We start from the raw sequence: 26,896 nt of genomic DNA, 5'->3' as shown, positions 1-26,896 counted from the left end.
TGGTTGTAAATGCTTCTCTGGGATCCCCTTTGTTCAGAAATAGCAGACATATATGGCTTTGGCGTTGCTTTTTGGTAATTAGAAGGCCGCTAAATGCCACTGCGCACCACATGTATATTATGCCCAGCAGTGAAGGGGTTAATTAGGGAGCATGTAGGGAGCTTCAAGGGTTAATTTTAGCTTTAGTGTAGTAGACAACCCCAATATTGATCAAGGTTTTCATGCCACCATTTCAACGCCAAATGCGATCAAATTAAAAAAAATCGTAAAATTTATCACAATTTTAGGTTTCTCACTGAAATTATTTACAAACAGCTTGTGCAATTATGACACAAATGGTTCTAAATGCTTCTCTGGGATCCCCTTTGTTCAGAAATAGCAGACATATATGGCTTTGGAGTTGCTTTTTGGTAATTAAAAGGCCGCTAAATGCCGATGCGCATCACATGTGTATTATGGCTAGCAGTGAAGGGGTTAATTAGGGAGCTTGCAGAGTTAATTTTAGCTTTAGTGTATAGATCAGCCTCCCACCTGACACATCCCACCCCCTGATCCCCCCCCCCCCCCAAACAGCTCCCTTCCCTCCCCACCCCACAATTGTCCCCGCCATCTTAAGTACTGGCAGAAAGTCTGCTAGTACTAAAATAAAAGCTATGTTTTATTTATTTTTTATTTCTTTTAGCATATTTACATATGCTGCTGTGTAGGATCCCACCTTAGCACCCAACCTCCCTGAACCCACCCCCACCCCCAACAGCTCTCTAATCCTCTTCCCACTCACTATTTGGTGCCATTTTGGGTACTGGCAGTTGTCTGCCAGTACCCACTTTTCAAACTTTTGTGCATTTTTTTAAATATTTTTTTTATTTTTCTGTAGTGTAGCTGCTTCCCCCTCTCCCAGATCCCTTTTATATCACCAGCTCCCACCACATCACCACCCGCTCCCACCACAACCGGACGTTTTAGATCGTGGGGGCGCGCTTCCGCACGCACCAGGGACTAATCCTGCAGAAGATTCCCAGCGACTAATCCGCACGCACCAGGGACTAATCCGGCAGAAGATTCCCTGCTGCTGCTCCCACCCACCAACGATTGGCACCATCGCTGGCCGATGCAGAGATTGTCACAGAGTGGCCCTCTCTTCATCGGTGTGCCAGAAAAGGTATTGCCATGATGCCTCAATATCGAGGCATCACGGCAATACCTTGAAAGTGGCTGGAAGTGATCAGGATCTCTTCCAGCTGCTTTAAACACCTACGTCGTACAGGGTACGTCGCTGGTCTTTAAAGACCAGTTTGAGTAAGACGTACCCTGTACAACATGAGTCGTTAAGGGGTTAAAGATCATACTTTGTGTTATAGTTGACAGTTTATTAGTAATACTACACACTGTGTCAATAGTTTATAACACACTTTTATAACACTTGTTAAAACACTACAAATCACAATTGATTAAAAAATATAAGAATGAGAGCTAAAAAATAGCTTCTCAGAGCTGGCACTAAACGATCTATGCTGTAAACAGAAGGTTAACTGAAAAACATCTGATCGTCTATGTTGCCCTTCAAACAGAGCGAGTATGAGTCGGGGGGCTTCTGTTTACAGCATCGATAGTTTAGTGCCAGCTCTAAGAGATGCGGTTTTTTAGCTCTCATTCTTATATTTTTTAAGCAATTGTGATTTGCAGTGTTTTAAAAAGTGTGTTATAAGTGTTTTATAAACTATTGACACAGTGTGGAGTGTTACTAATGAACTGCCAACTATAAATAAAAGTCTGATCTTTAACGCCCCCATCCCTCCCCTTCTTACATTAAAACCGTGGGATTAAGGAGTTATAAACAGGCTGACAAGACAGATGTAAAGGAGTTTAATTTTTGGAATAACACTACAGTACTGTGAAGGAGTACCAAGCAGTGAAAAGGATTGCAGCATGTCTTACAAGGCGTGAAAGCGCCTCCACGCCAACACCTTACCTCACACTGATTGAGGTTTGAACAAGTGAGTGTGATTTTAGAGTGAATGGTAATCCTGATATAACATACTACACCCAGATTTGACTTCTCTGTGCTCCCTTCCCTTCTTCTGTTCACTATATATATATATATATATATATATATATATATATATATATATATATATATATATATATATATATAGTGTGTGTGTGTATACATATATACGAATATACATTTCTGTTATTTTTATGGACACCACTTTGTGTCTGAAAAGTATAATAAACTTTGTGTCTGAAAAGTATAATAATTATGACAAAAAATAATATTTTGTGCTTTACTTAACCTGAAATTTTTGTTTCTGCTCTTTAGTATTCTGCAGATGCTGAAAAAGTAGCAAACCTTTTACAGATTCCTCAGTATTTTGATCTGGAGCTTTACAGCACTGGAAGAATGGAAAAGGCAAGTAAGCCATTGCATACTCACCAATTCGTAATTAGTTTATGCGCGAGTATTAGAGTTAAAGTACATGTGTGTGTATATGTATGTGAGATAGATATATATAGAGAGATATTTATAAATATGTGTGTATTATAATCTCAGTATATTTTCTTTAATATTTAACTTTATAGATTTTTAATTAGGGAAAAAATGATTTTTTGCTTTCTATGCACAGGTATTTTTAATTTCTCTTGCAAGGTGTATCCAGTCCACGGATTCATCCTTTTCTTGTGGGATATTCTCATTCCCTACAGGAAGTAGCAAAGAGAGCACACAGCAAAGCTGTCCATATAGCTCCCCCTCTAGCTCCACCCCCCAGTCATTCTCTTTGCTGGCTCTAAGCACTAGGGTCTCTCTCGGGAGTGTAAAGTGAATGTGGTGTTAGAATTGTAGTTTTATTATCTCTTAAAGGCACAGTAACGTTTTTTTCAAATTGTGTTTTTTATTTGATTAAAGTGATTCCAAGCCTGTTTGTGTACTCTACTAGTCTGTTAAACATGTCTGACACTAAGGAAAATCCTTGTTCAATGTGTTTAGAAGCCATGGTGGAACCCCCTCTCAGAATGTGTCCCACTTGTACTGATATGTCTATACACTTTAAAGATCATATTGTTGCACTTAAGAATGTGGCCCAAGATGATTCTCAGACTGAAGGTAACGAGGGTAGCCCGTCTGCCTCTCCCCAAGTGTCACAACCAGTTACACCCGCGCAAGCGACACCTAGTACCTCTAGTGCGTCTAACCCTTTTACATTACAAGACTTAGCGGCAGTCATGGATAATTCTCTTACAGCCTTCTTATCTAAACTGCCCGTGTTACCTGCAAAGCGTGATAGCTCCGTTTTAAGAACAGATTATGAGCATTCTGACGCTTTGGTAGCCGTTTCCGATATACCCTCACAACGCTCTGAAGTGGGAGCGAGGGATTTGATATCTGAGGGAGAATTCTCTGATTCAGGAAGGGTTCCTCCCCAGACAGATTCAGATACATTGGCTTTTAAATTTAAACTAGAACACCTCCGTGTTTTACTTAGGGAGGTATTAGCTACTCTGGATGACTGTGACCCTTTGGTGATCCCAGATAAATTGTGTGAAATGGACAAGTACCTAGAGGTCCCTGTTTACACTGATGCGTTTCCGGTCCCTAAGAGGATTGTGGATATCGTTACTAGGGAGTGGGATAGGCCAGGTGTCCCTTTTGTCCCCCCTCCTGTTTTTAAGAAAATGTTCCCCATATCTGACCCCATGTGGGACTCGTGGCAGACGGTCCCTAAGGTGGAGGGGGCTGTTTCTACACTAGCTAAACGCACAACCATATCAATTGAAGACAGTTGTGCTTTTAAAGACCCTATGGATAAAAAATTTTTGTTCAACAAAGTTTACTTCTCCAACCTATTGCCTGCATTATTCCTGTAACTACTGCAGCTGCTTTCTGGTTTGAGGCGTTGGAAGACTCGCTCCAGACGGAGACCTCACATGAGGAAATTATGGATAGAATTAAGGCTCTAAAGCTAGCTAATTCTTTTATCACTGACGCCGCTTTCCAAATAGCTGTTAGCGGCGAAAAATTCAGGTTTCGCCATTTTGGCGCGCAGGGCGCTATGGCTAAAGTCCTGGTCGGCCGATGTGTTGTCTAAATCCAAGCTTTTGAACATTCCTTTCAAAGGGAAGACCCTATTCGGGCCTGAATTGAAAGAGATTATTTCAGATATCACCGGGGGAAAAGGCCATGCTCTCCCTCAGGGCAAAGCCTTTAAAACAAAGAACAAAGCTAATTTTCGTTCCTTTCGCAATTTCAGGAACGGCCCCGCTTCATCCTCTCCGGCTGCAAAGCAAGAGGGTAACGCTTCACAGCCCAAGGCAAACTGGAAACCTTACCAGGGCTGGAATAAGGGTAAACAAGCCAAAAAGCCTGCAGCTGCCACCAAGACAGCATGAAGGGGTAGCCCCCGATCCGGGACCGGATCTAGTAGGGGGCAGACTCGCTCTCTTCGCTCAGGCCTGGGCAAGAGATGTACACGTTCCTTGGGCATTAGAGATTGTAGCCCAGGGATACCTTCTAGAATTCAAGGACTCCTCCAAGGGGAAGGTTCCACATTTCTCGTCTGTCTACAGATCAGAAAAAAGAAAGAGGCGTTTTTATGCTGTGTAGAAGATCTACATACAATGGGAGTGATCCACCCAGTTCCAATTGCAGAACAAGGACTGGGGTTTTACTCAAACCTGTTTGTGGTTCCCAAAAAAAGAAGGAACTTTCAGACCAATCCTGGATCTCAAAATTCTTAACAAATTCCTCAGAGTCCCATCATTCAAGATGGAGACCATTCGGACAATCTTACCAATGATCCAGGAGGGTCAATATATGACTACCGTGGATCTAAAGGATGCGTATCTGCACATTCCTATCCACAAAGATCATCACCAGTTTCTCAGGTTCGCCTTTCTGGACAAGCATTTTCAGTTTGTGGCTCTTCCTTTCGGGTTGGCCACTGCTCCCAGAATTTTCACAAAGGTGCTAGGGTCCCTCCTGGCATAGCAGTGGCGGGGCATAGCAGTGGCGCCTTACCTAGACGATATCTTAATTCAGGCGTCAACTTTCCAAAGAACCAAGTCTCACACGGAGATTGTATTGGCCTTTCTGAGGTCTCACGGGTGGAAGGTGAACATCAAAAAGAGTTCTCTCTCCCATTCCTAAGAACCCTGATAGACTCGGTAGAAATAAAAATATTTCTGACGGAGGTCAAAAAGCTAAAACTCTTAACTACTTGCCGAGCTCTTCATTCCATTCCTCGGCCATCTGTGGCTCAGTGCAGGGAGACAATCGGACTAATGGTTGCGGCAATGGACAAAGTCCCTTTTGCTCGGATACACCTCAGACCACTGCAACTATGCATGCTCAAACAGTGGAATGGGGATTATGCAGATTTGTCTCCTCAAATTCAGTTGGACCAGGAGACCAGAGATTCTCTTCTCTGGTGGTTGTCTCAGGATCACCTGTCTCAAGAAATATGTTTCCGCAGGCCAGAGTTGATCATCGTAACGACTGACGCCAGTCTGTTAGGCTGGAGTGCGGTCTGGGACTCCCTGAAAGCTCAGGGCTTATGGTCTCGGGAAGAAACTCTTCTCCCGATAAACATTCTGGAACTGAGGGCGATATTCAACGCTCTTCAGGCATGGCCTCAACTAGCGGCGGCCAAATTCATCAGATTTCAGTCGGACAACATCACGACTGTAGCTTACGTCAATCATCAGGGGGGAACAAAGAGTTCCCTAGCGATGATGGAAGTAACCAAAATAATCAGGTGGGCGGAGGATCACTCCTGCCATTTCTCAGCAATTCACATCCCAGGAGTAGACAACTGGGAGGCGGATTTTCTAAGTCGTCAGACTTTTCACCCGGGGGAGTGGGAACTCCACCCGGAGGTATTTGCCCAGCTGACTCAGCTATGGGGCACCCCAGAGTTGGAACTGATGGCGTCCCGTCAGAACACCAAACTTCCTCTCTACGGGTCCAGGTCCCGGGATCCCAAGGCGGTATTGATAGATGCTCTAGCAGCGCCTTGGTCCTTCAATCTGGCTTATGTTTTTCCACCGTTTCCTCTCCCGCGTCTGGTTGCCAGAATCAATCAGGAGAAGGCTTTGGTGATTCTGATAGCGCCTGCGTGGCCACGCAGGACTTGGTATGCAGACCTAGTGGACATGTCATCTGTCTGCTTGGAGATTGAACGCTTAATTCTATCAAAGCGTGGGTTCTCTGAGTTAGTTATAGATACTCTGATTCAGGCTAGAAAGCCTGTCACCAGGAAAATCTACCATAAGATATGGCGGAAATATCTTTGTTTGTGTGAATCCAAGGGTTACTCATGGAGTAAGATTAGGATTCCCAGGATATTGTCCTTTCTCCAAGAAGGACTGGAGAAAGGATTGTCAGCTAGTTCCTTAAAAGGACAAATATCTGCTTTGTCTATCCGGTTACACAAGCGTCTGGCAGAGGTACCAGACGTTCAAGCGTTTGCTCAGGCTTTAGTCAGAATCAAGCCTGTCTATAAACCTGTGGCTCCGCCATGGAGTTTGAATCTAGTTCTTTCAGTTCTTCAAGGGGTTCCGTTTGAACCTTTATATTCCATAGACATTAAGTTGTTATCTTGGAAAGTTTTGTGTTTGATAGCTATCTCTTCTTCTCGAAGAGTTTCAGAATTATCTGCCTTACAGTGTGATTCACCTTACCTGGTTTTCCACGCAGATAAGGTAGTTTTGCGTAACAATCCTGGTTTTCTTCCTAAAGTTGTTTCTAACAAGAATATTAACCAGGAAATAGTTGTTCCTTCTCTGTGTCCTAATCCATCTTCGAAGAAGGAACGTCTATTACACAATCTTGATGTAGTTCATGCTTTAAAGTTCTATTTACAAGCAACTAAGGATTTCAGACAAACATCTTCCTTGTTTGTTATCTATTCTGGTAAGAGGAGAGGTCAGAAAGCGACTGCTACCTCTTTCCTTTTGGCTGAAAAGCATCATCCGTTTGGCCTATGAGACTGCTGGCCAGCAGCCTCCTGAAAGAATTACTGCTCATTCTACCAGAGCAGTGGCTTCCACATGGGCTTTCAAAAATGAGGCTTCTGTTGAACAGATTTGTAAGGCAGCGACTTGGTCTTCACTGCATACTTTTGCCAAATTTTACAAATTCGATACTTTTGCTTCTTCGGAGGCTATTTTTGGGAGAAAGGTTTTGCAAGCAGTGGTGTCTTCCGTTTAAGGTACCTATCTTGTTCCCTCCCTTCATCCGTGTCCTAAAGCTTTGGTATTGGTATCCCACAAGTAAAGGATGAATCCGTGGACTGGATACACCTTGCAAGAGAAAACAGAATTTATGCTTACCTGATAAATTACTTTCTCTTGCGGTGTATCCAGTCCACGGCCCCCCTCGCATTTAAGTCAGATAAAAAATTTTTTGTTTAAACTACACTCACCACTGCACCCTATGGTTTCTCCTTTTTCTTCCTAACCTTTGGTTGAATAACTTGGGGGGGGGAGCTAGAGGGGGAGCTATATGGACAGCTTTGCTGTGTGCTCTCTTTGCTACTTCCTGTAGGGAATGAGAATATCCCACAAGTAAAGGATGAATCCGTGGACTGGATACACCGCAAGAGAAAGTAATTTATCAGGTAAGCATAAATTCTGTTTTTGTATTTCTCTACTGTAAAGTCAAATCTGTTGTGACTTTGAGGGACGATTATAGTATACAATGCTGTCAATTTCAGATTTCTATGATAGTCTGTTTGCATCAGGTTGTCTTTTGGGGAGGGGTTAATTTATAGAGAACTTACATTTTATCTTTATCCACTGTTTGTTTCCAGCATTTGGATAGTCTTTTGAAGCAAATAAAATTTGTGGTTGAGAAGCACACAGAGTCTGATGTGCTTGAAGCATGCAGTAAAACCTACAGTATACTTTGCAGTGAAGAGTACACCATTCAGAACCGTGTGGACGTAGCGCACAGCCAACTTATTGATGAGCTTGTAGACCGGTTTTCCCATGCGATAGAAGATTTGCTACAAGAGGTACTTTTTAAATGTGCATGTTTCAGTGGTGCTTAAACACACACTAAATCTTACAGGGGATTGCAAAAAACAGAAAAAATATTTATAAGTCTTTTAAACATTGACATTTAAAACCCCTCAGTTTTACTTTCCTAAGATATGGTGAGTCCACAGCATCAATTTCTAGTGGGAATATCACTCCTGGCCAGCAGGAGGAGGCAAAGAGCACCACAGCAAAGCTGTTAAATGTAATTTCCCTTACCCATAACCCCTAGTCATTCTCTTTGTCTTCGGGGCAAGAAGGAGGTGAAGTATTGGTGTCTGAAGAAGATTGGATTTATTTCACTTCAATCAAGATTTTATTATTTTGAAAGCCAGAGTAGGTTTATTCTGAACTTCCTCTCAAGATTGGGTCTAGCTGTACTCCACATTAGTCTCTTCAGTAGGGCAGTAGTGGCTTTAAAGCAGTTAGGAACTTGTGAGGTGGGCCTTGCTGCGTTATCCTAACATATTTGCTGCCCTAGTACAGAAACCCAGAGTAGGTTTGCTCTGATCTTTCTTTTCTATTGGTCCATGTGAGGAGTAGCGTCCTCTTACACGGTGTAGGCTGTCCTCCTGCCGGACGGTAAGATGCTGGTAAGTGTTGTCTTTTTGTTTGGGGACTTGCACTTTTGAGATCACACTGCAATATTATGTGGGACATGTATATCCTTGGGAAGGATATTAGTGGCAGGATGCAGGCACTGTCTGGTGACCAATAAGGAGACTAGGGGTTAATAATATCCCTATTTTTTTTACTTTATATGGCTCGCTTTTAGAGGCTCTTTAGGGGGTTAATAATCGTTTAATTACCTATGCCTTTTATATTGATAAGGATTGCTCATTTTATTTAATGGGCTGTTTACTTATGAGAGCGTCCTGACTGTACTAGCATGTTGCTAGTGTCACTATCGAGCGGGAGAGGAACCTCAGGTCTGACAGCGAAATTGAAGTGCAGTGCCATTTTAGAATGGGTGCTGACATGCTTTGTGTATTTTATTTTGGCTGACAGAATGGAGCACAATGTTTTGTATTTTAAGATGCGCGCTTCATTTCTGTGCCGTCTTTGTGTTCCCGCCTTCTCTCTGATGGAGAAGCTCCATTACTCGGCTCTTACTGAGGCCGCCTTGCGAACACGCCCCCTTTTTTTCTTCGGTGTGACCGGAGCGAGTGTTTCACTTTGTCAGCCTGTCTCTGTATGTTGAGACATCGTTCCTAACGGAGTCTTGTTCTCAAAATGTTTCTGCTTAGATTCTAGCAGAAACGCTATTAGTTTACTTAGAGAGAACTTAAATAAAATATTTTTTATAAGGCATAAGTTAATGCTCTTAAACATTACATGTTTATATAAGCAGAAATGAATCTGGTAAAGCATAATTTGGCATTATATTTTAGCAGTTGCACACTGTAGCTTAGATGTCACTGTATTCCTTTGCCTTGCATTTTAATAAAGTGAGTTTTTTAGAGACATATAATGTTTATGTATCTTAAATCCTTAAGTTAAGGATTTATTGAATAACATAATTTCTCTTACATTGGTGTATCCAGTCCACGGATTCATCCTTACTTGTGGGATATTCTCAATCCCTACAGGAAGTGGCAAAGAGAGCACACAGCAGAGCTGTCCATATAGCTCCCCTCAGGCTCCGCCCCCCCAGTCATTCTCTTTGCCGCTCTAACAAGTAGCATCTCCACGGGAGTGTAAAGGGAATGTGGTGTTAGTTTGTAGTTTTTTATTTCTTCAATCAAAAGTTTATTTTAAAATAGTGCCGGTTTGTACTATTTACTCTGTGGCAGAAAGTGATGAAGATTTCTGCTGAGAGGAAAACGATTTTAGCATGTTGTAACTAAAATCCATTGCTGTTCCCACACAGGACTGTTGAGTACCAGAAAACTTCAGTTGGGGGGAACAGTTTGCAGGCTTAACTGCTATAAGGTATGTTCAGTCAATATTTTCTAGTCAAGACTTAGTTATGCTGGAAGACTGACAGAATCCCCAAGCGGGGAGGAAGGTAAGCCATATTCTGAGACTTAGTATAGAAGGAAGGCTTATTGATAGGGCTCAATACACTGGTGGACACTGTTAAGGGGCAATCGATTATTTTTTAAGATAATCTGACATTATGCAAGTTTTATATTGCATTTAAAACACTTTTTGGGGTTTTATTCCGCATGGCATATATTTAGACACCTATTTTGGCTTGGGAAGGCCCCACAAACTCCTGAGGGAAGATGGAGGGGGCCTGAATTTCGCGCCTCAGTTGCGCAGTTGATTTTACAAACAGCTTCATGCAGATACATGTGAAGGGTCCAAAGATTACTTGAGGACTTCAGAGAGGCTTATTTTCGATCAAAACTAATCCCCAAGGAAGGTAGGACCACAGCAAAGGCTGTGGCATGGTTAATTTGCTCCGGTTTGGGCAGTAGGGGGTTAATTGACTTGAAATTTACTGTGCAATCATTTCAAAGCATTAGGATCATATTGTGAAAATTTCATAAAGATTGGATGATTTTTGGAGGTTTAGTAAAAAAGTATGCGCTTTTTATTATTTAAAGGCACAGTACTGTTTTTTCAAAAATTGTATTTTACTGTATTTGAGTGCTGTCTAAGTCTGTTTAACATGTCTGAGCCTACAGATAGACCTTGTTCTATGTGTTTAAAAGCCATGGCGGTCCCCCCTTTACATTTGTGTTTAAAGTGTGCTAACATATCCAAACATTTTAAAGACCATGCAGTGACACTTAAAAATGTGGCCCAAGATGATTCTTTAACGGAAGGTAATGAGGATAGCCCTCCTTCCTCTCCCCATGTGTCGACACCAGTTACGCCCGCGCAAGCGATGCCTAGTACCTCTAGCGAATTGGCCCCTATTACATTGCTGTTTTTCCTAAAAAGCGTGATAGCTCAGTTTTAAGAACAGAGGATGAGCAATCAGAAGTTTTGGATAATTTATCTGTTGTACCCTCACAACCCTCTGACGTGGCGTTGAGGGATGTACTGTCTGAGGGAGAAATTTGTGACGCAGGTAAAATTTCTCAGCGGGCAGAATCAGATTTCTTAGCGTTTAAATTTAAGCTGGAACACCTCCGCGTACTGCTTAAGGAGGTTTTAGCTACGCTGGATGATTGTGACCCTTTGGTGGTCCCAGAAAAATTGTGTAAAATGGACAAGTTTTTTAGAAGTCCCTGTATACACTGATGCGTTTCCGATCCCTAAGAGGGTGGCGGATATTGTAACTAGGGAGTGGGAGAGACCAGGTGTACCTTTTGTTCCCCCCCCCCCCCCCCCCATCTTTAAGAAAATGTTCCCCATAACTGACCCCAGGCTGGACGCGTGGCAGGCGGTCCCTAAGGTAGAGGGAGCAGTTTCAACACTAGCTAAGCGCACAACTATACCAATAGAAGACAGTTGTGTTTTCAAAGATCCTATGGATAACAAATTAGAAGGGTTACTAAAGAAAATATTTGTTCAACAAGGTATCCTTCTTCAACCAATTGCCTGCATTATTCCTGTAACTACTGCAGCGGCTTTTTGGTTGAGGCGCTGGAGGAGTCGCTCCAGTGGGAGACTTCATATGACGAAGTCATGGATAGAATTCATGCTCTAAAGCTGGTTAATTCCTTCATTACAGATGCCGCTTTACAATTAACTAAATTAGCGGCGAAAAATTCTGGTTTTGCCATTGTGGCGCGAAGAGTGCTCTGGCTCAAATCATGGTCGGCTGACGTGTCGTCCAAAACAAAATTACTTAATATTCCTTTCAAGGGGAAGACCCTATTCGGGCCAGAGTTGAAAGAAATTATTTCAGATATCACTGGGGGAAAGGGCCATGCCCTTCCACAAGATAGACCTTTTAAAGCTTAAAACAAGGCTAATTTGCGCTCCTTTCGCAACTTCAGGAGCGGACCTGCTTCAACCTCTGTAGCCGCAAAGCAAGAGGGTAACGTTTCCCAGCCCAAAGCAACATGAAAGCCTTTGCAGGGCTGGAACAAGAGTAAACAGGCCAAGAAGCCTGCTGCTGCTACCAAGACAGCATGAAAGGGTAGCCCCCGCTCCGGGACCGGATCTAGTAGGGGGCAGACTTTCTCTCTTTGCTCAGGCTTGGGCAAGAGATGTTCCAGATCCCTGGGCATTAGAAATTGTTGCTCAAGGGTATCTTCTAGAATTCAAAGACTCTCCCCCAAGGGGAAGGTTCCACATTTCTCGTTTGTCTTCAGACCAGACAAAGAAACGGGCGTTCTTACGCTGTGTAGAAGATCTTCTAAAGATGGGAGTGATACACCCAGTTCCAACTGTAGAGCAAGGACTGGGTTTTTACTCAAACCTGTTTGTAGTTCCCAAAAAGGAAGGAACTTTCAGGCCAATCCTGGATTTAAAAATTCTAAACAAATTCCTCAGAGTTCCATCATTCAAAATGGAAACCATTCGGACAATCTTACCATTGATCCAGGAAGATCAATATATGACTACCGTGGATTTAAAGGATGCGTACCTACATATTCCTATCCACAAAGATCACCATCAGTTCCTAAGGTTCGCCTTTCTGGACAAGAATTTTCACAATGGTGCTAGGGTCCATTCTAGATGTACTAAGACCGCGGGGCATTGCAGTAGCACCTTATCTGGACGACATATTAATTCAGGCGTCTTTTCAAAGAGCCAAGGCTCATACAGAAATAGTTCTGGCCTTTCTAAGGTCTCACGGGTGGAAGGTGAACATCGAAAAAAGTTCTCTGTCCCCGCTCACAAGGGTTCCCTTCCTGGGAACGCTAATAGACTCGGTAGAAATGAAAATATTTCTGACGGAGGTCAGGAAGTTAAAACTTTTAACTACTTGCCGAGTTCTTCATTCTGTTCCTCGGCCTTCTGTGGCTCAGTGCATGGAGGTAATCGGGTTAATGGTTGCGGCAATGGACGTTGTTCCCTTTGCCAGAATTCATCTCAGACCACTGCAGCTGTGCATGCTTAAACTGTGGAATGGGGATTATGCAGATTGTCTCCTTAGATACAAATGGACCAGAAAACCAGAGATTATCTTCTCTGGTGGTTGTCTCAGGATCACCTGTCTCAGGGAATGTGCTTCCGCAGACCAGAGTGGATCATTGTCACGACCGATTCCAGTCTGTTAGGCTGGGGTGCGGTCTGGGACTCCCTGAAAGCTCAGGGCCTATGGTCTCGGGAAGAGTCTCTTCTCCCGATAAACATTTTGGAACTGAGAGCGATATTCAACACGCTCCAGGCATGGCCTCAACTAGCGGAGGCCAGGTTCATCAGGTTTCAGTCGGACAACATCTCGACTGTAGCGTACATCAATCAGGGAGGAACAAAGAGTTCCCTAGCGATGAAGGAAGTATCCAAGATCATCAAATGGGCAGAGGATCACTCCTGCCATCTATCTGCAATTCACATCCCAGGAATAGACAACTGGGAGGCGGGTTTTCTGAGTCGTCAGACTTTTCACCCGGGGGAGTGGGAACTCCTTCCGGAGGTTTTTGCTCAGCTTACCCAGCTATGGGGTATTCCAGAGTTGGATCTGATGGCGTCCCGTCAGAACTCCAAACTTTCTCTCTTCGGATCCAGGTCCAGGGACCCCAAGGCGGCATTGATAGATGCTCTAGTAGCGCCGTGGTCATTCAATCTGGCTTATGTTTTTCCACCGTTTCCCCTTCTCCCTCGTCTGGTAGCCAGAATCAAACGGGCTTCGGTAATTTTGATAGCGCCTGCCTGGCCACGCAGGACTTGGTATGCAGACCTAGTGGACATGTCATCTGTTCCACCATGGACACTGCCATCGAGGCAGGATCTTCTAATTCAAGGTCCATTTAAGCATCCAAATCTAATTCTCTGCAACTGACTGCTTGGAGATTGAACGCTTAATTCTATCTAAGCGTGGGTTCTCTGGATCAGTTATAGATACTTTGATCCAGGCTAGAAAGCCTGTCACCAGGAAAATTTACCATAAGATATGGCGGAAATATCTTTGTTGGTGTGAATCCAAGGGTTACTCGTGGAGTAAGATTAGGATTCCTAGGATTTTGTCATTTCTCCAAGAAGGATTGGAGAAAGGATTGTCAGCTAGTTCCTTAAAGGGACAGATATCTGCTCTGTCTATTCTGTTACACAGGCGTCTGGCGGAAGTACCAGACGTTCAAGCGTTTGCATAGGCTTTAGTCAGAATCAAGTCTGTCTATAAACCTGTGGCTCCTCCATGGAGTCTAAATTTAGTTCTTTCAGTCCTTCAAGGGGTTCCGTTTGAACCTTTACATTCCATAGATATTAAGTTATTATCTTGGAAAGTTTTGTTTTTGGTAACTATTTCTTCTGCTCGAAGAGTTACAGAATTGTCTGCTTTGCAGTGTAATTCACCCTATCTGGTGTTTCATGCAGATAAGGTTGTTTTGCGTACAAAACCTGGTTTCCTTCCGAAAGTGGTTTCTAATAAGAATATTAACCAGGAAATCATTGTTCCTAATTCAGTTTCTAAGAAGGAACGGCTGTTTTACACAATCTTGATGTGGTTCGTGCTTTAAAATTCTATTTAAAAGCAACTAAAGATTTCAGACACACGTCATCCTTCTTTGTTGTCTATTCTGGTAAGAGGAGAGGTCAAAATGCTATCGCTTCCTCTCTTTCCTTTTGGCTGAAAAGCATTATCTGATTGACTTATGAGACTGCTGGACAGCAGCCTCCTGAACGAATTACAGCTCTTTCCACCAGAGCTGTGGCTTCCACATGGGCTTTCAAGAATGAGGCTTCTGTTGAACAGATTTGTAAAGCAGCGACTTGGTCTTCACTGCATACTTTTGCCAAATTTTACAAATTCGATACTTTTGCTTCTTCGGAGGCTATTTTTTTCTCTTGCGGTGTATCCAGTCCACGGCCCGCCCTGGCAATTAAGTCAGGTTCAAATTTATTTTTTGTAAAACTACAGTCACCACTGCACACTATGGTTCTCCTTTTTCTCCTAACCGTCGGTCGAATGACTGGGGGGGCGGAGCCTGAGGGGAGCTATATGGACAGCTCTGCTGTGTGCTCTCTTTTTCCACTTCCTGTAGGGATTGAGAATATCCCACAAGTAAGGATGAATCCGTGGACTGGATACACCGTAAGAGAAAGAAATTTATTAGGTAAGCTTAAATTCTGTTTTTTCATAAGTAATTTGGAAAGATAATTTCTTTGAACCTTTCGTCTCTAAGAATAAATTTAGACTAATTTAAATGTGTTTTTTTTTTTTTTTTTTCTGTACCGTTTGTTTAGCAAAAGCTATTAACTGTAACCGTTTGTTGACTCTGAGCCTTATGTCTCCCAGGACGATGCTATTCAGGCAATGCCACAGCTTTCTCCTTAAACGTCCCAAGCCTTTATGGTGTCACATGCAGTGCCCTGCGGTTCCTCTCAATCTCCTGGAGGAGTGTATTTGCCTACAGATATCAGGTATTCTCTGCGGTATCTGCGGCTTTATCTTTTTTTCCCTTACCTACAGGGAAAATGCAAGAGGACATTTAAAGTTCAGATAGTAAGGTTTCTGCTATGCAGGTCGTTCTCTCTCTCCTAAGTCTGGTGAGGAAGATTCGCCAGTAGTTTCTGAGGGTAAAATCTCAGATTTAGGCAGTATAATTCCTTCATCTGATGCTGAAGTAATCTCCTTCAGATGTATGCTTACACACCTCATGTACTGTTATAGGAGGTTTTAACTACTGGGATGACATTGATACCTCTGTCGTGGTCAACCCTTGGAAGTTTTGTAAAAAGATCATTTCTATGAGGTTCCTTCCTTTGAGGAAATGTTTCTAGACGTGCTATGGAAATTTCACAGGTTTAGGAGAAGCTAGGGATACCTTCTCCCTGATTTTCCTGTTGCTGACTCTATTTAAATGCACGGTGCCCTACGTAGAAGGGAGCTTTTCTACTATGGCTCAGAGAATTTTGATCCCTATGGAGGGTATCTGCTCCTTTTCAGATCCATGGATAAGAAGCTGGAGATTTAATTGTTCATTTAGAGCAATGTCTTGTCTTTTTAGTCTTGTACTAGACGCCGGGCATTGTGGCTGAAATCTTGGTCAGCTGAGAAGCTTACCTGTGGTACAGTCTAGGCTTTATAGTCTGCAGTTGCAGGTTAAATATTTTATGTTTTCTCCAAATCCACGCTTCTGGCGTCTCCTTTTAAGGATGAGACCTTGTTTGGTCTTGATCTAGCAGAATTATTCTCTGACTTTATGGGTAAAAAAAGGTTTTTCTACCACACGTCAAGAGAGTAAGACTAAAGGAAAGTTTCCCTCTTTCTGCAGGGTTAGTCATGCCTTTTTGAGTCCAATCTATGATTTCCTCCCAGGGGCAGATTTCTCCTTCTAGAGTATCTATCCAAGTATGATGAGACATTCCCTGGAGCGAGTTCAGGACTTTCCTCTCTGGGGGTGATAGTTCCAGTCCCAGTTTGGGAACAGGATCTAGGTATTTTCCTAAAGTAACTCAGGTTCAAAGTAGTATCCTTTCTCCTTTGGTTAAATTTTTTGGGGTTTTGCAAGGGTGTTTTTCTAGACAATATTTGGTTCAGGTGTCATCCTTCCTTCAAGCAAACTCTCTTTTAGGAGATCTTGTCGGATCTACTTTCCCATGGATGGGGAATGAATCTGGAGAAGAGTCCCTTTTCCCATCTTCAAGGGTGATTTATTTGGGTCTACCGCCACAATACCCTCAATGCACCCAATTCTGTCTGATCCTGTAAGTTAAGCAGGGCCAGGCCTGGTTAGTACCTGGATGGGAGACCGACTGGGAACACCAGGTGCGGTAGGCTTGTACCTTAAAGGGACACTGAACCCAATTTTCTTCTTTCGTGATTCAGATAGAGCATGACATTTTATGCAACTTTCTAATTTACTCCTATTATCAAATTGTCTTCATTCACTTGGTATCTTTATTTGAAATGTAAGTTTAGATGCCGGCCCATTTTTGGTGAACAGCCTGGGTTGTTATTGCTGGTTGGTGGATAAATTCATCCATCAATAAAAAAAAAGTGGTGTTCAGATTCTGAACCAAAAAAAGCTTAAATGCATTCTTTTTCAAATAAAGATAGCAAGCAAAAAATGTTAAATTGATAATAGGAGCAAATTAGAAAGTTGCTTAAAATTGCATGCTCTATCTGAATCACCAACGAAAAAAATTGGGTTCAGTGTCCCTTTAATAGATTCTCTATCTAGGAGAAGAAGTTTAACAGAGGTCAGATAATCTAGGTTTTATTCTTTTTCCTCTCTCTGCAGTCTACTGTACAGCTAACAGCAAGCTCTAGTGGCCCGGTGGATAGCTTAGCCATCTTGCAACTAGGAGGTTGGGAGTTTGGATCTAGTTGCAATAGATTTTCCTTCACTTTTCAGTGACTCTATGTATGGCTGGAATTGGTCTGATGGTTTCCATGGACATAATTTCCTTTGCTATTTTCCATAAAATGGAGAACATTCAGATCTGTCTCAGAGGATAGATCTAGATCAGTCGATAATAGACTCTCTCCCGTAGTGGTTTTTCAGGTGCATCTATCTCGGGCGCGTTCTTCTGATGACATTCCTGGGTTATGTGGCCATGGACGCCAACCTGCTGGGCTGGTAAACTGTCTGGGTCTTGTTTAAACGCAGGGACTCAGAAGTGTCTGCTCTGCTCTTTAACATTTTAGAAGTTGAGAGCGTTTTGCTGTGCTCTGATGGCTTGGCCTCAGTCGTCCTTAGCTTGATGCCAGTCGGACAATATCACTTTAATGATTTATATCAACCACCAGGGAGGAACTCGGGGTTCCTTAGCCATGTAGGAGGTGCCTTGGATTGTTTAGTGAGCAGATGCTCACAATTGCTGTCTGTCTTCCACTTTCCAGAGGGGGACAATTGGAAATAGGAATTCTGAACAGACAGATGTTTCATCCTGGGTAGTGGGCTCTCCCTCCAGGGGTGTTTCTCTAGGTAATCCTCAAATGGTGGGTTCAGGATTTATTTATCTTAAGATGTCCGTCGTTTGGAGAAGAGCAGCCTCTGTGTCCAGTATATTTTTGTTCTCACTTTGGGTTGGGACCCCCATTTGGAGTGAGCAGTATTTGTTCATTTGGACTACCTGTGCGCCCCCTACGGATCCTTGATGGTCACACTTTGGGAACTTTTTTCTAAATGTGTATATATGTATGGCCCAGGAACAGGTTCTTTCTATTTTCCCTGCTTTTAATTGTTGCACTCAGTTTTACATGCTAATATTGACTTAGGTGTAGACAACACTATTCGCCTTCATACAGGCATTTCTATAAAACAGTTTATACGTGCACCCAAGCAGGCATTCTGACACCTATTTATGCACAGGACCCAGTATCGCGCCTTCAATGTGCATCATTACTATGATTTATCGGCTTCTATTTTAATATCTTATCGATTTTATGGTCCCTGCAACCTATCCTCAAAGCTTGTATTAGAAAGCATTAAAATAGTAGTTATTGCAATTTTTATTTTTTAAATCTCAGGCCATAATGGAGCAGCCCCAAACTATCCCTAAAATTTCCAGGGGAAAGAAGTCTACTGCACACCTTTTTACTACAGCTAAGTGTGCTTATTGTAAAACAACTGAAGTAGCTTCTGTAGCTCATTTATGTAGTTCATGCTTGAATTTTTTTTATCGCATACCGATCAATCGAATGTTTCTATGAGTACTAATGCACCTTCTGTTCCTTACAGATGGATGTAAGGCTGGATTGGCCTACCAGGAGATTTCCGGTGGGCTTCAGCACCTGGGGCTGGAAATCTACAATTTAAAGGGGTGATTAATGAATGCAACTGGGTTGTAGGGTGCATATATCAACAATCTGGCACTTTTCAAATATGCAAACAAATTTAAATTGGAAATCTCTTGAATTTACTTCAAAATGCAAATAATTTTTCTTCTTAAACGGGGAGAGGCCACAGCTGCATTCATTACTTTTGGGAAATACAGCACCTGGCCACCAGGAGGAGCCAAAGACACCCCAGCCAAAGGCTTAAATACCCCCCCACCCACTTCCCTCATCCCCCAGTCTTTCTTTGACTTTCGTCACATGAGGTTGGCAGAGAAGTGTCAGAAGATTTCGGAGTAGTCTCTTATGTTGGAAAGTACTCTTCGACTTTAGTGAGAGCATGAAAGTGAAAGTTAGAGTCCGGAGATGCAGGGAGAGTCTTTCTGTGAAACCATCTCGACTCATATTAACAGCTCCAGAAGCAATCAGCATTGACGAGTTTCACTGCCTGCTTTCTTCACTCCATATCAAGTCCATATCAGAAGCAATGCTACTATCTGTCACACTTGAAGGGCCGTGTTACTGTTCCATAGCATAGATTCTGGTAAGATCGTTTCATTTTTTTTTCTTTTCTTTTTTTAAATATTTTTATTGAGGACAAAAAGTATACAACATTTATAGACAATGTACAAGATAATATCTTCCAATCGTAACAAGAGTAAATATTTTGATTTAAAGTGGTTTTTCTTCCCCATATTTTATATATTAGGTCAGTCTTGGACCTTTCAGGTGATTTTGTTAGTCCAGGGGATGTTATAACACAAGAACAAAGTAAATCAGTATCTTACATAAAGCAGATCATTTCAGTTGTGATATAAGCAAGTTATGGTCCAGATACTGAGACCAGAGCTAAACATAGTATATATACATAACGTCTTGACAGTCTATTAACCATGGAACAATTGTATTATATATTAATAAAACTCACTGTTGTGGCTTAATAGTATAAAATAAGAAACTACGCATGCTGCATTTTTAGAAAAGTAATGCATAACCCCTTGGGAATGAAAGACTTCCCATTTATCTAAGCTGATCTATGGGCTTAATCTGAGAGTGTAGGTTGGTTTACCATATTTATAAAAGGAAAAAGGTGATTAACTATGGGTGAATTGCTATCTTAATAAATTTTATATACATATATATATATATATATATATATATAAGAAGATGGCAATAATGACATAGGTGCAGTATACTGTACTTTTGTCTATCTCACAGTCCCGGCCGCAGACCGCCAGACAAGACAGCATTGATGTGTCTGCACCACCTTTAGAACTTCAGTTAATATAGGTGCGTAAGTTGTAATCACCTTGATGGAGATTCTGCTTTTCTCTACCCATCTAATGTGCATATAAAACTATGGTAAGTTTATGTGCATAAAATCAAGGTAAACAATATTTAGCAAACAATGCCACATGAACAACTTTTAAACCCTATGTGAATAAGAACCAACATACTGAGACGGAACAAAACGTTTTTTTACTTAAAATATGTCAAGATTACAGTACTTAGCTAGAGTCCTATAGTTCTCCACTCTGTTTCTTATATGGTTTTTGCACAAACACCCACGATAGTGTTTTCCTTCTGGTCCTACTCAATCTTGTTCCATTATCATTGAGGATTTTTTTTGTAGCAGGCTCCGGATCCGCTTTGTGCTACATCGTTTTGCGGGATCCAAATCTTGCCGAGCAAAGTTCAAGGAGATTTCTGGAGGATTGCCAAAAAGCAGGTAACTTGAGACATTAGAGATCATGTTCCCCCGGAGCTCTCCCAAGGCAGTTCCGCTGGCTCCGACTTGAGCCCACTCTGGTAAAGCAGGCATGCTATCTTCAGGCGATGTCCATATGTTTCCTTCACACCTTCTTTATGTCCTTTACTACTGTGTTCTAATGCTTCCATTTTTTCGGGTGCCATCTTAGTTTGATGGTTACTCTGCTGAAGTACATCTCTCTGCATTGGGAAAAGACGCTGTATTTGGAGTATTCTAGTAAGTGCTGTCTGCCAACTTGTTCAGTTGGTATGGGCATAGGTAATAGGGTATCAACTCGCTGCAGAGACTCTCCATTTATCTGTGTGTTGAGGGTTGCAACCTTCATGGGCTCCATTTATAATTCAGATCTCTGGCCCATCGTTTGCTGCGTAGTTTACGCCAGAGTTGTATCTATAGGTATTCTATTTTATAGGAAGTTGTAATTCACTCTCAGACAGCGCTTATTCCATTAGTGGTTGAAATAGTTTCTCTAGTCTGATGAGAAACACGTCCCATTTGTCAGGAAGGGGATTACCTTGCATGGCAGCTGTGAAGATCGGTGTCCTTTCTAATTTTTATTGTGTTGCGTAGGGGTCCGCTTTTAACAGCAACGTTGTATAAAGTTGCAAGCGATCTAGTGTGTCGACACTAAGCAATAATGCAAACAGCTCTGGCCATACACCCCGGGTAATCCGGGGGGGAAGGCGCCGCCTGTGAGTTTGCCGCCACTACAGGCCTCAGGCGTCCTTTTCTGTCCCTGGGGTCATTAATACAGCAATCTTGGTATATTTAGTGTTAGTGTTCTTTTATATTCACGAATCCAGTCGTGTGAGCTCTTGATGCTGTGTATATCAGGCAATAACAGTCGCGTTATAAGCTCTTCTCCCGGAGCTCTAGAAAAATGAGACCGCTCAGTCGCTACTTGGACACCCCCCGATCGTTTCATTTTTTATACATGTATAACGCAAAACGTCAGGGTCACAGTTTGACTCCTTTTTATTTTTAAAGAATCAAGGGTTAATATCTTCCCAGGGGGATTATTGAACGGGGGGGGGGGAATAATCATATATGTTTGTTTGATTTTATGCTGCTTTTATGTGTTAGATGTTATTGGCTCATAGGCTGTTATGGAATATACAGGTTTCGCTTTCACTTTGAAAGCCATGCAGCTTATAAGCTTGGCACGCTTTTTCTCATTGTAGGGACGGTCCTGCATTGTGCACCATGTGATTCTTTGCTATTCAGGCACGTAGGGCGCTATGGCTTAAATCATGGTCAGCTGACGTTACTTCAAAGTCTAAGCTTCTTAATATTCCCTTCAAGGGGCAGACCCTATTTGGGCCTGGTTTGAAGGAGATCATTTCTGATATCACGGGAGGAAAAGGTCATGCCCTCCCTCAGGACAGGTCTAATAAATCAAGGGCCAAACAGACTAATTTTCTTGCCTTTCGAAACTTTAAGACGAGCGCGGCATCAACTTCCTCTAATACAAAACAAGAGGGAACTTTTGCCCAGTCCAAGTCGGTCTGGAGACCTAACCAGGCTTGGAACAAAGGTAAGCAGGCCAAAAAGCCTGCGGCTGCCTCTAAGACAGCATGAAGAATTGGCCCCTGATCCGGTAACCAATCTAGTAGGGGGCAGACTTTCTCTCTTCGCCCAGGCTTGGGCAAGAAATGTCCAGGATCCCTGGGCGTTGGAAATTGTATCCCAGGGATATCTTCTGGACTTCAAAGCTTCCCCTCCAATAGGGAGATTTCACCTTTCACAATTATCTGCAAACCAGATAAAAAGAGAGGCATTCTTACATTGTGTTCAAGACCTCCAAGTTATGGGAGTGATCCACCCAGTTCCAAAGGAGGAACAGGGACAAGGCTTCTATTCAAATCTGTTTGTGGTTCCCAAGAAAGAGGGAACCTTCAGATCAATCTTAGATCTCAAGATCCTAAACAAATTTCTCAGGGTCCCATCATTCAAGATGGAGACTATTCGTACCATCCTACCTATGATCCAGGAGGGTCAATACATGACTACAGTGAATTTAAAGGATGCTTATCTTCACATTCCGATACACAGAGATCATCATCGGTTTCTCAGGTTTGCCTTCCTGGACAGGCATTACCAGTTTGTAGCTCTTCCCTTTGGGTTAGCTACAACTCCAAGAATCTTTACGAAGGTTCTGGGGTCACTTCTGGTGGTCCTAAGGCCGCGGGGCATAGCAGTGGCCCCTTATTTAGACGACATTCTGATACAGGCGTCAAATTTCCAAATTGCCAAGTCTCATACGGACATAGTTCTGGCATTTCTGAGGTCGCACGGGTGGAAAGTGAACAAAGAGAAGAGTTCTCTATCCCCTCTCACAAGAGTTTCCTTTCTGGGAACTCTGATAGATTCTGTAGAAATGAGGATTTACCTGACAGAGACCAGGTTATCAAAACTTCTAAATTCTTGCCGTGTTCTTTATTCTTCTTCTCGCCCTTCGGTGGCTCAGTGTATGGAAGTTATCGGCTTAATGGTAGCGGCAATGGACATAGTGCCGTTTGCCCGCCTACATCTCAGACCGATGCAAGTCTGCATGCTCAGTCAGTGGAATAGGGATTACACAGATTTGTCCCCTCTACTAAATCTGGATCAAGAGACCAGGGATTCTCTTCTCTGGTGGCTATCTCGGGTCCATCTGTCCAAAGGCATGACCTTTCGCAGGCCAGATTGGACAATAGTAACGACAGATGCCAGCCTTCTAGGCTGGGGGGCAGTCTGGAAACTCCCTGAAGGCTCAGGGATCGTGGACTCAGGAGGAGACCCTCCTTCCACTAAACATTCTGGAACTAAGAGCGATATTCAGTGCTCTTCAGGCTTGGCCTCAGCTAGCGACAATGAGGTTCATCAGATTTCAGTCGGACAACATCACGACTGTGTGGCTTACATCAACCATCAAGGGTGGAACAAGGAGTTCCCTAGCGGTGTTGGAAGTTTCAAAGATAATTCGTTGGGCAGAGATTCACTCTTGCCACCTATTAGCTATCCATATCCCAGGTGTAGAGAACTGGGAGGCGGATTTTCTAAGTCGACAGACTTTTCATCTGGGGGAGTGGGAGCTCCATCCGGAGGTGTTTGCACAGTTGATTCAACGTTGGGGCAAACCAGAACTGGATCTCATGGCGTCTCGCCAGAACGCCAAACTTCCTTGTTACGGATCCAGGTCCAGGGATCCCAAGGCAACGCTGATAGATGCTCTAGCAGCACCTTGGTCCTTCAACCTGGCTTATGTGTTTCCACCGTTTCCTCTGCTCCCTCGTCTGATTGCCAAGATCAAGCAGGAGAGAGCATTGGTGATTTTGATAGCACCTGTGTGGCCACGCAGGACTTGGTATACAGATCTGGTGGACATGTCATCCCTTCCACCATGGACTCTGCCTCTGAGACAGGACCTTCTACTTCAGGGTCCTTTCAACCATCCAAATCTAATTTCTCTAAGACTGACTGCCTGGAGATTGAACGCTTGATTTTATCAAAGCGTGGCTTCTCCGAGTCAGTCATTGATACCTTAATTCAGGCACGAAAGCCTGTCACCAGGAAAATCTATCATAAGATATGGCGTAAATATCTTTATTGGTGTGAATCCAAGGTGTACTCATGGAGTAAAGTGAGAATTCCCAGGATATTATCTTTTCTTCAAGAAGGATTGGAAAAGGGATTGTCAGCTAGTTCCTTAAAGGGACAGATTTCTGCTCTGTCTATTCTTTTGCACAAGCGTCTGGCGGATGTTCCAGACGTTCAGGCGTTTTGTCAGGCTTTAGTTAGAATCAAGCCTTTGTTTAAACCAGTTGCTCCGCCATGGAGTTTAAATTTGGTTCTTAAAGTTCTCCAAGGGGTTCCGTTTGAACCTCTTCATTCCAAAGATATCAAGCTTTTATCTTGGAAAGTTCTGTTTTTGGTAGTTATTTCCTCGGCTCGTAGAGTTTCCGAGTTATCTGCCTTACAGTGTGATTCCCCTTATCTGATCTTCCATGCAGATAAGGTAGTTTTGCGTACCAAACCTGGGTTTTTACCTAAGGTGGTATCTAATAAGAATATCAATCAGGAGATTGTTGTTCCGTCATTGTGTCCTAATCCTTCTTCAAAGAAGGAACGTCTATTACACAATCTTGACGTGGTTCGTGCTTTAAAGTTTTATTTACAAGTTACTAAAGATTTTCGTCAAACATCTGCTTTGTTTGTTGTCTACTCTGGACAGAGGAGAGGCCAAAAGACTTCGGCAACTTCTCTTTCGTTTTGGCTAAGAAGTATAATACGCTTAGCTTATGAGACTGCTGGCCAGCAGCCTCCTGAAAGGATTACAGCTCATTCTACTAGAGCTGTGGCTTCCACATGGGCTTTTTATAAATTTGATACTTTTGCTTCTTTGGAGGCTATTTTTGGGGGAGAGGTTTTACAGGCAGTGGTACCTTCCGTTTAAGTACCTGCCTTGTCCCTCCATTCATCCGTGTACTTTAGCTTTGGTATTGGTATCCCACAAGTAATGGATGATCCGTGGAAAACATAATTTATGCTTACCTGATAAATTTATTTCTCTTGTGGTGTATCCAGTCCACAGCCCGCCCTGTCATTTTAAGGCAGGTATATTTTCTTTTTAAACTACAGTCACCACTGCACCCTATGGTTTATCCTTTCTCTTGCTTGTCTTCGGTCGAATGACTGGAGGTGGCAGTTAGGGGAGGAGCTATATAGACAGCTCTGCTGTGGGTGTCCTCTTGCAGCTTCCTGTTGGGAAGGAGAATATCCCACAAGTAATGGACTGGATACACCACAAGAGAAATAAATTTATCAGGTAAGCATAAATTATGTTTTCTCTTGTTAAGTGTATCCAGTCCACGGATCATCCATTACTTATGGGATATTCTCCTTCCCAACAGGAAGTTGCAAGAGGATCACCCACAGCAGAGCTGCTATATAGCTCCTCCCCTCACTGCCATATCCAGTCATTCTCTTGCAACTCTCAACAAAGATGGACGTAGTAAGAGGAGAGTGGTGTATTAAAGTTAGTTTTTTAACTTCAATCAAAAGTTTATTTTTAAATGGTACCGGAGTGTACTGTTTCATCTCAGGCAGCATTAGAAGAAGAATCTGCCTGTGATTTCTATGATCTTAGCAGAAGTAACTAAGATCCATTGCTGTTCTCACATATTCTGAGGAGTGAGGTGACTTCAGAGAGGGAATGGCGTGCAGGTTTTCCTGCAATAAGGTATGTGCAGTTAATATTTTTCTAGGGATGGAATTTGCTAGAAAATGCTGCTGATACCGGATTAATGTAAGTAAAGCCTTAAATGCAGTGATAGCGACTGGTATCAGGCTTATTAATAGAGATACATACTCTTATAAAAGTGTAATATAAAACGTTTGCTGGCATGTTTAATCGTTTTTATATATGTTTGGTGACAAAACTTATTGGGGCCTAGTTTTTTTCCACATGGCTGGTTTGATTTTTGCCTAGAAACAGGCTTTCCACTGTTGCAATATGAGTGGGAAGGGCCTATTTTAGTGCTTTTCTGTGCAGCTAAAAATACTGACAGAGAACATTCAGCTTCTTCCTGCATGATCCAGGACATCTCTGAAGGGCTCAAAAGGCTTCAAAGTCGTGTTTGAGGAGGGTAACAATCACAGTAGACTGTGGCAGTTGTTGTGACTGTGTTTAAAAAACGTTTTTGTCATTTATTATTCTGTTTTTGTTATTAAGGGGTTAATCATCCATTTGCAAGTGGGTGCAATGCTCTGCTGACTTGTTACATGCACTGTAAAAATTTTGTTAGTGTAACTGCCTTTTTACACTGTTATTTCAAATTTTGTCAAAATTTGTTTCTCTTAAAGGCACAGTAACGTTTTTTATATTGCTTGTTAACTTGCTTTAAAGTGTTTTCCAAGCTTGCTAGTCTCATTGCTAGTCTGTACAAACATGTCTGAAACAGAGGATACTTGTTCATTATGTTTAAAAGCCATGGTGGAGCCCCATAGGAGAATGTGTACTAAATGTATTGATTTCACCTTAAACAGTAAAGATCAGTCTTTATCTATAAAAGAATTGTCACCAGAGGGGTCTGTCGAGGGGGAAGTTATGCCGACTAACTCTCCCCACGTGTCGGACCCTTCGTCTCCCGCTCAAGGGACGCACGCTAATATGGCGCCAAGTACCTCAGGGACGCCCATAGCGATTACTTTGCAGGACATGGCTGCAATCATGAATAATACCCTGTCAGAGGGTATTATCCAGATTGCCTGAATTGAGAGGCAAGCGCGATAGCTCTGGGGTTAGACGAGATACAGAG

The 26,896-nt window shown here is 42.6% G+C and overlaps 1 protein-coding gene and 1 pseudogene across 1 annotated transcript in view; both read left to right on the top strand.

The window, feature by feature from the left end:
• The window catches only part of STAG1 (stromal antigen 1), a 788,714-nt gene that overhangs the window by 343,530 nt on the left and 418,288 nt on the right, over positions 1-26,896 (top strand). Inside the window, exons 13-14 of the mRNA XM_053709754.1 lie at positions 2,324-2,413; positions 7,809-8,012. Of these exons, the coding sequence (XP_053565729.1) occupies positions 2,324-2,413; positions 7,809-8,012 (294 nt within the window). The remainder of the gene's footprint in view (positions 1-2,323; positions 2,414-7,808; positions 8,013-26,896) is intronic.
• LOC128658419 (uncharacterized) lies at positions 16,707-16,825 on the top strand (annotated as a pseudogene).

The sequence above is a fragment of the Bombina bombina genome, chromosome 4, assembly GCF_027579735.1.
Source record: "Bombina bombina isolate aBomBom1 chromosome 4, aBomBom1.pri, whole genome shotgun sequence".
Lineage (NCBI taxonomy): Eukaryota > Metazoa > Chordata > Amphibia > Anura > Bombinatoridae > Bombina > Bombina bombina.
The sequence above is the reverse complement of the archived record's forward strand: the minus strand, read 5'-3'. Positions and strand labels throughout refer to the sequence as shown.